Raw genomic sequence first — 12,152 nt, 5'->3', positions numbered from 1 at the left:
AACCAGTCATACAGGTAGGGGAAGATCTGAACCCCTTTTGCGGCGCAGGTGGGCAGCCACCACCGCCATGCATTTTGTGAAGACCCTGGGCGCTGAAGAAAGGCCAAAGGGCAGGGCCAAAAACTGGTAGTGGCCACCAGCTACCTGAAAGCGCAGAAACCTTCTGTGTCCCGGGAGGATAGAAATATGGAAATAGGCGTCCCTGAGGTCGAGGGCGGCATACCAATCCCCTGGATCTACAGCGGGAATGATGGAGGCTAGGGAGACCATGCGGAACTTGAGGCGCCTGATAAACTTGTTTAGACACCAAAGGTCCAGAATAGGCCAGAATAAGCTTCCCTTTGCTTTGGGGATAAGGAAGTACCGGGAATAAAAACCCCTACCCCTTTCCTGGGAAGGAACCTCTTCCACCGCCCTGAGGAGGAAGAGAGTGTGTACCTCCTGGATGAGGAGCAGCTCGTGAGAGGGGTCCCTGAAGAGGGACGGGGTAGGGGGAGAGTCCGGTGGGAAGGCAGAGAGTTGCAGGGCGTAACCTCTCTGCACTACACTCAGTACCCAGAGGTCTGAGGTTATGCTCTGCCACTCTGGGAGAAACGGCCACAGTCTGTTCATGAAAGACCGGGTGAGATCCAGGGGCATGGGGGGGTGCCAACCTTGGGCGCACCATCAAAATGGCCACTTCGCGCCTTTCTGCAGCCCTTGTTGGGGGCCCCCGGCAGGGCCTTGGCGGTCTCGACGGTTTGATTGTTGGAACCGGTCTCGACCCTTCCTTGTCTGAGCGGGTTAGACTGAGGATCTAGACTGGTGCTGAAAGGTTTGAGTCCTCTCGGCCACCAGGATCCACGCCGGACTGCGCACCGGAGATCGGGAGCGACGTTCGTGCCTTGGTACTGAAGGTCCTGGCACCTGGATCGGTGATGGTGACCGGTGCCGGGTGTCCCTTGGGGAATGGGACCGCCTAGGCGAGCGGGATCGGCGCCGGGTGTCCCTAGGCAAGCGGGAGTAGTTCGGCAAGTGGAATTGGTGCCGGGTGACCTTCGGAGAGTGGGACTGCCTAAGCAAGGGGGATCTGTGCCGGGAGCGGGACTGGTGCTGGGAGTGGTTGCTCGGTGACCACACGGAGCTGCGCACCGGGGTAGTGGGGTGCCTGGTCTCTCCAGTCTTTGCCGGTGCGATGGTTCGGGCGGGAGAGCGGTGCCGGGATTCGGAGGACCAGTCACCGCAAGAGGCGAAACTGTGACGACTCCACCTGGAACTTTGCGACTGCCCCCAGTGCCGCGGTGTCGAGGCGCTCAACAAGTCTTGGTCGGTGCTGGGAGGGGAGCTCTCGCTGTCCCTCCTTGACGACCGTCTGGGGGGAGACCTCGAGTCCCGTGTCCTCCACCCACCAGGGTAACCCAGAACAGGTTTACCCCGAGACGCCAGTACCGGAACCCTCGGCCGAGGGGGGGATGGAGGCATGGGCATGTCCATGAGGGCGCATGTCACCGCAAATGCCTCCGGCACGGAGATCCTGGTGCCGGAGTGATCTCGACGGCACGTGACTGGGGCATCTCGTAAGTCACCCTTGGGCCTTGGGCCGCTTCTTCCTCTTTGGTACCATTTTTTGAGACGGTACCGGACCCGGTGGAGCGCTCTGCACCGATGAGACGCTCGATGCCGCCGGAGACCTGGAGGGTTCGGAGTCTGGTCGGAGTGCTGACTCCATTAACATTGCCTTCAGGCGAGCATCCTGCTCCTTTTGCATCCGGGGTTTGAAGGCTTTACAGATCCTACATTTTTCTTTACAATGCTGCTCCCCGAGACATTGGAGGCATCGGTCATGCGGATCACTAACCGAGAAGGCCTTTGCACAGGTCACACAGGCTTTAAAACCCGTCGAGCCCGGCATGACTCAGTCCAAGCCCCTAAAGGCTAACTATCTTCTACTTAACACTAATCACTTACTTAACACTATATAAACTACTTAACACTTATCTAAACTATGGTAAAAACAATAACTATAGAAAAACGGGGATTGCTACTTGCTCAGCAAAGCAAGGGGCAAGCGTTCCAGCTACCGTCACGGGTGGAAAGAAGGAACTGGGGGCCCGCAGGGTCGGCAGCGCCCTATATACCACGGCATGAGCACGGCACTCCAGGGGGCGCCGGAGCCGGCCTGCGGGAGTTGCTAGGGCAAAAAAGGTTCCGGAGACTAGTGCACAGGGCGCGCACTCACCTATTTTGGAACGCATATGAGCAATCACTCGAAGAGAGAACTACTTCTGTTTAAAATAACGTGAGTAGCAATCCACTAAACTAACCTCTTACAAGCATATTAAGTAGCAATGGAGTGTGCTGGCCCATGGACCTATAACATCCACAGGAATGACCCAGCGTTCCAATGGAATGCCGACAACAGAATATCATCACATTCTGCTGCAGCAGGTTAAAACTACTATTCTAGCTCTTCTGATGCTTGTGCACCTTCCATACGGTGCTTCAATATCAATAACCCAACAAAGGACAAAGCTAGCACTGGGGATCCCTCCTCAAAGCTACACCATGTTAGAATGAATATTCAAATAGCAGCTGAATTGCTGCCATCACATCCGCTCACAAAATGTGGTTGTGGGTAAGCTGAGATTTTCTGCAAGCTTTCCCCTTTTCCATCACTGGTGGAGTGAAGCTCATTTTCAATTCCCTACTTTGGAAAAGAAACAGAAGTGTGATGTCGGGAAACGTGGTAAAGTAAAACAAACACACAGATGCTTAGAAGTAACAGATACAATTAAAGAGGAAAAGAAACTTTAATCCATTTCTATGAAACTAGGTTATATTTTGTTCTTTACAACATTTTATAGTTTAACTTTTAAAAAAAAAATTAAAACAGAGACAAAGCTAAATACTTCTGATGAAATCAAACCTTTTGGGGGTTGGGCTTTTTTTGGGAGTGGGGAGGTGTTGTTCTCTCTCTCTTTCCATATATTTATTTGGTTCCTGAACCAAAGTGGGCTGGATAAGTTCAACCTCAGTTCACAGAAGAGAACATTCTGTACTCTGCACAACAGGCAGGACTGCTGTAAAACAAGATCAACAACATGATCTCAGCAGCAGCACTACAATAGAGACACTTTCAATACTTGAACTGTCCAAGGATCCATTTACATACAAAAAAAAATCTCACACAAGGATATGTGATCAAGGTCAGTGAATTAACTTCTGCCCTACAACTGAATTGTTACATTTTTTCCCCCCACAGGGAATTTGGGAAGATTTTTCCCCCCTGAGTTTAATTATGGCTAAAGTATTTCCAAGGAAACAACCCCTTCTCCTCACCACCACCCTGAAATTCCCTCACATGTGCACGGCTCATGGTTTGATTAAAGTAGTTCAATATCTTCTGCCAATGGCATCTGAATGCTAGGTTTTTCAGCCAGATACTTTCCTGATATAATCCCAGCAATTTCCGCAGGACTGCACAGGGTAAATCTGCACAGATTCCACCCAGCATGTGCTTTATATTGAAGCCAAAGTGTTGGCACTTTAATGGGGAAAGGGCTCCATTTGTTTTTCTTTGTAAGCTTCCTCTAGGCAATAAACAGTATAACCTTATCTCAACCTGTTTACTGTTTAAGACAGTCAGTAATAAAAATACTCACAAATTTGACAAGCTTTGCTAAGAGGCTACTGAAACAGAGAAGGAATAAAGGGAAGCATAGATTTGAGGGGATGTTTTTGTCTGTGTACTAAGATCTGCCACTGTCCTGTATCTGTAAATCAATGATTCATTATTTCAGAAGTCACTGGGTCTAGCTGCATTTAGAAATATGCAAATTTGATATATATGATCATCTGATCCATCTTTTCCTCTTTCTGATCTAATGTAAAGAGGCAGGGGAGAGTTTAAAGTCCACAAACATTCCACATTGATAAGAACCTTAAGATATTCCTGTGTAGTAACAAAATCTCAACATTTGACACGGTGTGATTAAAGCAGTCACTGTGGATTCCCACTGCCAAAGCTGTAAACAAAATCACTCTAGTGGTAAAGAGATGGCTGTTCGAGTAAGAGGTGGGACGCAAAGGTCCTGCAGTGGCAGTTCCAAAGAAAAAAAAGTATGGCAGAGACAGTAACTGAAGTTATCTGATAAGGGAACACCTTTGAGCACGGAGCTGTTGTCTGTGCAGGGCATGAATCCAGGGCTTACTCTTGTGGTTTATGATGTCATCAGAATCCATCCAGGCAATTACAGCCCCATCACTCATCATCAGGGTTAGGTCAGACAATGTTGCCAAGCCTCTGGGTGATGCAGGGACCAGGTCACAGTTATCCCCAGCAGGTGCAGGTTGAAAGGCTTACGTGATGTTTATTGTTTATATGCCAATGCTTTCCTGGGGAGCATGACTTCTTTCATTCCAATTAAAAGTTGTCAGGCAATAAATTGAACCGTGTGGGGCATCAGGATGTCTCCATCTTTATCCCCATCATGGTTGAGGTATATTGCAAGTTTCCCCTTCCTCTTGTTTAATAGGAAATCATTACTCCCCTAACACACACCCTTGTTCTGGACACATTATTTCTTCTACCTACTGTCAATGGGACTGAACCCCCTATCAGTTTGGCATAGTAGTTGGAAAGAAAAATCATGCAATGAATCATGGGCCTCAGAGCCAATGAGTCCAACTGAATAGCTTAACAGATGGCCCTCTGACTTAACTGAACTGGCCCTGACCAGTTACCTGTTTGTTCTCTGTGTTAATTATTGTGCTATTTTTACAGCTATAGTGCTATAAGCTGAAAACAAGCTGAATTGCCACAGGATAAGATAGGAGGAACATCAGGAGCACTGAAAGTTTGCTATAGCATGATACAAAGCCCTTGGTGCAAATTCCTGCCATTTCCATGTGTTCATCACATGCTGCACCTGACATCACTGTCCACTTGAAATTGTCACCATCTTTTCTCTGATTGTCATCCAACTCTATCACTTTATGCAAATCTACTCAGCCACTTTCCTTTCCTCATATGAATGGATTAAAGTTCATATACATGTTGCCAATGCACTAGTATCTAATTATTCATAATTAATCTCTGGGTGTAACCATGTTTTTATTTGAGCTTCAAAGGCATGAACTACACAAGATTTTTTCCTTCATCTTTATTGTACACTGATTATATGCTGCCCCACTTCTACAGACACTTGTGAAATAGAGGGTTTTCTTAACATTTACATGTTGGCAAAAAACCCCACATTGAATACATTTTCCATTGACAGCTCTCGATTGTCTTCTTCACATAAAGTACATTTAAATGGCAAATATTTACTCTGCCTCAATAAAAGGTTCTACACTGTTTGCGTGTGTGCAGCAAAGGGAATTTGCCAGAAAGTTGCCAATATTCAGGACCTGTACGCAGGCTGGTCTAGCATTCATATAGCTATGAACATAAGAAACTTGTAGTCTTCAGAAACTCATCTCACCTTCCTGAGCTGTATGTGGGCCATCTAGGAAAATCATTATCTAAAACTGATAATGTATTTCTCAGAAAAAAAACTACCCTCTACCTTTTCAGTTTTCCAATGGGCATCTGCATTTCAGCATTTTTAACAATATCTTTACTTACATTCAGACTTTCATTCCCAAAGCTCCCAAGACATTTTATATACCAAAACTGTTTTACTCCTTAAATCCTAGTCTGAGGTAAATTAAAGGGATATGAGGTAAAGTGAAAAACTAGGTCTTGATTAGTGATGCTGAAAAAAATTGAGATTTTAGAAGGAACTTGAACGAAAAGTGTGAGGTAGCCTGATGTACAAAAGAAGAAAGATTGCTACAGCTGTAGGGATAGCATGCAGCCATGAAGAGGTTAATGGACAGACCAGTTACTTTCCAAGCTGTGATTAAATGATGACTAGCAGCTGGGTGAAAAGGCTGCCACTGAGGCAAAGAGGGATGGTTACCAGAGAGGCTGGGGCTATCTCAAGGAGATTCCTCAGCAGTAACTTAGCAAGGAGATACCCAAGGAAGAGATCCAGAGGCCTGCAACAGAAAGATGGGTTGAGGCTGCAAGGAAATAGGAAAAAGGACATTTCTTTCCCTCCTACCCTATAAGGGATAGAAAGAGAAGGCCAGACTTCTGGAGGCCCACATCAGACATTAGAGAGGTTATATAGGCTCAAGGACTAGCCAGCAGAGATACGGAAAGCTGGGAGACTGGACTCGTAACAGTCTAGGGTATCATAACAATCTTTTAGGAACAAGTCCATTCACAAATTGTGCCTATACACGTGACTGAGTTACAAGTGAGAGTAGAAGACAAAGGTTCTGCTAAAATAGGCAGGGCATAGCACATTCTGAAAGTGAGGATTGGTCATTTGGATTTGATGTGAATTGAAACAGGAAGTTAGTGGAAGGACTTCTGGACAGGAGTAATCTAGTTAGAATGACAAGCAAGGAAGGTTGCTTGAGCTGCATTGTGTTAAATGGACTGAAGCAGGAAGAGATTTGGATGCCTGATGAGAGAAGCTCACAGTCACCCACAGGAACAATACAGAGTATGAGAACCAAAGTATGAAAAGTAAGAGGAAAGAAAGTTGCAAACCTGGAAATTTCCAGTGCTTTTTAATAGAGGGGAGGCCAAACCTTTGACACATCAGCCATTCAACAACAGTTAGACTATGAGCAGCAAGCATATCACCACCTCATCTTCCTCATTAGTGCTATTTTAGCTCCTATCCCAGGATTACATGTTTCATTCTAGGATAAAAATGTTTATTGGCCTGGACTCCCAAATAAGAGATCTCTTCTTTTGGCTCTGTTTCACTGGCTTGTCAGCTTTGATGGTATTTCCCCACTACCATGTGCACAATATACTCTCCTCCCTTTGTCTTTATTGTTACAAATATAGAGACATTATACCCACCCCACCACTAGATATAATGTACTCATAATGAGGAAGTTCTCCACATATCTCCCATTCCCCGCTTATTTCCATAAAAAAAGAAAAGGACCAACTGCAAGAATTCCTTCCCCTTTGTTGTTCTCTTCCAAGAACATCCTCCTCCCATATAACTAGAAACATACCATAGATGAGAAAGTAAATCCAAAGCAGAATTTTAAGTAAGATTATAATTTCAACACTATAATTCATCAAGTGGATGATAAATGTCACAAAGGGTTCCTAAAATGTACTGTGGTCCAGTGATTTATCCCCTCTTGTACTACAAACTCTACTAATATCCAAGTCCATAGTGCAGAAGTGGAGTCACTACATCTTGGAGTGCCTATGGCCCTAGATTGGCCTAAACCAGCCATAGAGTCATAGGAATTCAAAGAGATATTGACAATCTCCTGACTAAATGGTTGCTGATTAAAACAGTACAAAGTCATCAGGTCCCTTATTTTTAATAAGGGGAGGGGTTTGTTCCAAAAACTATGAAGTATAAGGTATAAATACAAAGGAAAAATCAGAAAGCTTCCATCTAATTCTCAAATTATAAACAACAACTAAAAAGGAAATTCTCCTCCCTGACTAGCTGCCCATATGACCTTATACACACTACAATTCTCATTTCTAATGGCCCAAGTATGGAAATTAGGGATGTAAAAAGTAGTTTCATTTAAAATCTGCTTAAACTATCTAAAAATAGAACGGTTAAATGGTTAAACACTGTGGCTTGCCCCCCAGATGGGCTCCGCGCCTGCCTGCCACTCCCAAGGAGCTGAGGTCAGCTGCGGCTTGCCCCTCCCCCCATGCTGGGCTCTGCGCCTCCCCACCGCTTGCAGGGAAGTTGAGCCCGGTTGCAGCTACCCACACCCACCCCCCGCTGGGCTCTGCACTTCCCCGCCAAGAAGAGCTGCCTAGCTGCTCTTACTGGCTGGGAGCCAGCCCAGGTGCTGCTCCCCCACCCCTCCCCCGCCTTTAAATGTTAAAACATTTAAACAGCTAATTACTATTTAAACATTTAAATGGTTAACCTTTTACATCCCTAATGGAAATGGCCCATGTATACACACTATAATTCTCATTTCTACTGGCCCAAGTATGAAATGACCCATTGTGTCAAATTAAAGCACAGAGAGATTTCATATGAAACCCTCAAATTTTTATTTTCCAAGTGAGAAATCCCATAAACTGCAAACAGCCTTTTGGTTAGTTACAGGACATGTTTCCACGCATCAGTTGTCATCCTTACTGGCAATTCTCTACAAGAAAAATATATCCAAAGAGACCACTCAGGATCTATAAGCCATAATGCAGATTCCTCACTCTCATTTTTTATAGCATTTCATTACAAAAATAAAAATGTCAACTTCAGAAAACTGTCAATGTCTTATTAATTTCACAAGTCAGCTTCATGTGATTGAGTCCACCAGTTAGTTTCCATGGTGGCTTGTCATTTGCAAACAACATATTGAGTAGCTAAAATAAAGTGACTTGTTAGATGTTTTGGAGATACAATTTTCACTTTCTATTGAACATTTCAGGATATTGACGTTACTTCCAATTTTAAAAAGGTCAAAGTAACTAATATTAAGTTACTGTATTTTCTATAAAATTATTCTGTTTGTCTTGGCTCCATAGCCCAGATATCATCAAGCACAGAAACAAAGTGTCACCACATACATTAATTCATATATGAGAAGTTCTGAGCCCACCCAACCCTCCCTCCAAAAGTCTATGGGTTTGATCTTGCTTCCACAGACTACAATAGGAACAGACTTGGGACTTAACAGAACATCCCATGGGGAATAATCTTTGAAACTATACATTAACTTCCATTTATCCTGAAAGGAGTGAGGTGGGTTTTTCCGCTAGAGGCTGTATTTCAGGAACCAAGGAGCATTTTTATTAGTGAATTTAATTGTTTGTATCATCTAAAAATAAACTGTACTTCATGATCATAGCACAACACGAAAATAAAGGTTGATAACGCTGATATGCCCGGCATGTTAAACTATTCTAAGTAGAACTGTTTGTAAAAAGCTATAAATCTTTATACATAGCACTGAAACTATCAACTGTACTAAACCAGTAGAAAAGACAACCCAAACAGATGGAAACATCAAGTGACCAGACTTCTGGCTGCAAAACAAATTGCTGAGGAATGTAAATGGCATGCTAACCTTTTAAGAGAACTCTTGCCAGGGTTGTTCCTAACCCGAGGACACTAGCTAAAATCTGGGTTTGTACATTCCAGTGTATCAAAAGGAGGCTAAAGGGCATGTTTCCAGTATTGTGCATCTATGTTAAAAACTGACAATATAAATACACCAAGATATTTTACTAGTTTAACCAATGATGATGATCCACAGAAGATCTGTTGATAAAGGGATTATGTTTGTGATTATCACTGTATTCACAGATCACAGAGGAAGAAGTCTGATGGACAAAACTAACATTTTACATTGTTTATGCATAATACCCGCCTCCTTTTAAATTTGTCTACTCTGAGGTTGCACAATAATGAAATAAGAAAGCATGCAGAGATCGCTGCAAAATTGGCTGATATAAAACCTCTCTGTTGTCCACAAGGACTGCAATAATTAGTCCAATTATTTAAAAGTAAATTAGTGTTTGTGAAGGGTGCCGCACTGGCATCCCTAAAACTGAAGTCATGTGGATCCACAACAGAGGTTAAAAAGATATAAGGAATATGAGCTACTTACTGACAGGTTTGCATGCTATCAACATTTCTAACAATTTCACATGGTAAAGCAAAACTGGCACTACTGGGAGTGAGTATGAGTGAATCCTGTTGTAGAGAGAGTCCCCAGAGTAATTCTGGCCGACTCTGTGAGCCCTTCTTTGCATGCCTGCATAGGACCAGCCACAATTTAGCCCTTTATACAGAAAAACTACCAGCACTGCAAGTTCTAAGTACATTTTTAGTTAGAACTGTCAAGAAACCCCAAAGGAAGCAGACTCTGTACGGTTCTTTTTGTCTGTCCTAAAAATGAAACAGAGTTAAGAAATTAAATTGCAGAGACTAAATATTTGCAACAAGATCAAACTATTGGTCCACCCAGTTCAGTACCATAGCTAATGTCAAATGTTTCAGAGGAAGGTGAAAATCTCTTTCAGTGAATCTTGCCAGTGGTATAATGCTGTCCCTAAAGAAGAATATCCTTTCTGATCCAATAGGTGAACACCTTTGACATATGTTCTCTGACATCTAAACTTTGAACAGCACTTAATTACACACAAAAATATGGTTCTACTCAAAAATGGCAAAAAATAATGTTTATTTCAATGGTCTCGTATCAAGTATGCTCAAGTTTACAAGTAAAAAGATACAGGGGAAGGGATTTCTAACCCCCAACCCCGCCAATTCAATCTGGAATTATTGGGATCACCAGTGATAAGTATTATGTAGGACAGGTTATGCCCACAGTAATATCTGCACACTCCTATTGTCTTCGATGGACCTGCATGGGTATAGCAGATAGAAAGTTAGCAAAACTTTCCATTGATAATGCACAAGAAAGGATAGACTCCAGCTCAATCTCCTGTAGCTGTGCTGGCTCTGAAGTGCTGACAGAAATTAAGAGTGGAAAACCTTATTTTTTTTCCCACTAAAGTCAAGTTATGATTCTGAATATACCTAGAGCAGATCCCAAGATGTATACACATGTGGAAACTTACCTAAAAGCAGTATTCAAATTTGACTACTTTGTGTGTGCGCGTGGGGCTGGAGGGGGACGACCCAACTCAAGGCATCCACTGTCACCGGAATATTGACGTTTCCACAGCTTCCTCTTTAATAGTAGCTGTTATGGAACAAAGGGAGCTGTAAAGAACTATTCAGTGCTTCATGGACTAAACACTGGCATTTTCTTAAGTTGTCAGTGATGACTGATATATAGGGCCAGAGTTTCAAATGTAGATATGCACAATTGCATGGGTACTTATATATGTAAATACTAGGGCTGGACAGGAAACCATTTTCCTGTCCTGTGAAACTTTGAGATGTAAAAGCATTTTTCCATCTTAACTGGGATAAAGTCAAAGTTTCAAAGAATTTTCACAATCCAACACTGAAAAAAATTGATTTAGGGCCATCAAAGTTTCTTCTCAATTTTGACAGTATGCTGGGAAACCCGTGTGTGGTAATGGCCTATTTTCCCCCACTTCTGCATAGTTATGTAAACTTGCTGATTGTGGACATTGCAGAAGTAACATTTTAGGAAGAAACTGAATGAGTTGGCAAGAAATAAGATAAGGAAGTTTGTTTTTTCCTTAAAAGGGGTTGAACACCCACCATCCATCCCAAGACATCACTAACTCACAGGACTGTTGACTAATTAAGGAAATCATCTAAAACTAGTTAGATTAGGATTTGTAAAGCTCTACAGCAGATAAGTGCTAATTTTAAGTACATATTATTCCTTCTACGTACACATATGTGCACATATGCCCCACATACATAGATTCCTTCTGGGGATCAGGACACAGGGCTTAGGATGGAAGGGTCCAAGAATTTAAAAGGCCTCTCTATGCAGCCAAAATGGGTATGTCCAGGACAGAAACTTGCTAAGCATTTAGACCAGTTATTGAAAATGTTTGATTCCATCTACATTACAAATTATATAATAATTAGTTTAGAAAACCATCATGTTGTAACTGGACACTCTGACTCAGTTGCATTTCTGGTATGGATGGTCTCCTGGTGGGACACTAACCTAATTTAAAGTTGTTAGAATCTAACAAGATGTTTTCTAGATTCTAAATAACTGAAGGAGGGAAATTTGAATTCTACTATTTCACTGTGGAGGATTAAGAGAACAAAAAAATAGCCACTATTTTTGCAAGATAAATACATTGTGTGTGTGTTGTGTTGGCTCTGTAACAACAATGGTTTACCATTCTCAGAGCTATCCTGAGATTAATAGTTTTATGCACAATAAGTTTTAGAAGGATAAAATGCCACAGTCATGCCACAAGGCACAATAAACTTCCAATGCACCATCCTGCAGCTGCCTTGTTGAATTTACTTCACCTGAGGAGCAAGTCTCCAAAGCTGCCTACACAGCTTTTAAAAGTTAGGGTTTGTTTGTTATTATATCATACTTGAACAATGCAAAGCCATCAAAAGCTCGAGAATTGTATTTTCTGTCTTAGTCATCCTGTGTTTTGTTTTCTGTACAGTATTTTGAAGCAGGGATAGCCA

General features: G+C 42.8%; 1 protein-coding gene across 1 annotated transcript; it reads right to left on the bottom strand.

Annotated features, from left to right (window-relative positions):
• Positions 1–783: 783 nt before the first annotated feature.
• LOC137166708 (spermatogenesis-associated protein 31H1-like) lies at positions 784–1,473 on the bottom strand. Its single transcript, XM_067568558.1, has one exon. The coding sequence runs from the start codon at positions 1,471–1,473 to the stop codon at positions 784–786; it is 690 nt and encodes a 229-aa protein (XP_067424659.1).
• Positions 1,474–12,152: the final 10,679 nt, after the last annotated feature.

The sequence above is a fragment of the Emydura macquarii genome, unplaced genomic scaffold (assembly GCF_026122565.2).
Source record: "Emydura macquarii macquarii isolate MOO-44397 ecotype Brisbane River unplaced genomic scaffold, CSIRO-AGI_Emac_v2 contig_2897, whole genome shotgun sequence".
Classification (NCBI taxonomy): Eukaryota; Metazoa; Chordata; order Testudines; family Chelidae; genus Emydura; species Emydura macquarii.
Note: the sequence above shows the minus strand (reverse complement) of the source record. Positions and strands in the feature narration are given on the sequence as shown.

Coding starts and splice junctions, on each gene's coding strand:
- LOC137166708 (XM_067568558.1), bottom strand. CDS start 1,473: ATGGACATGCCCATGCCTCCATCCCCCCCTCGGCCGAGGGTTCCGGTA.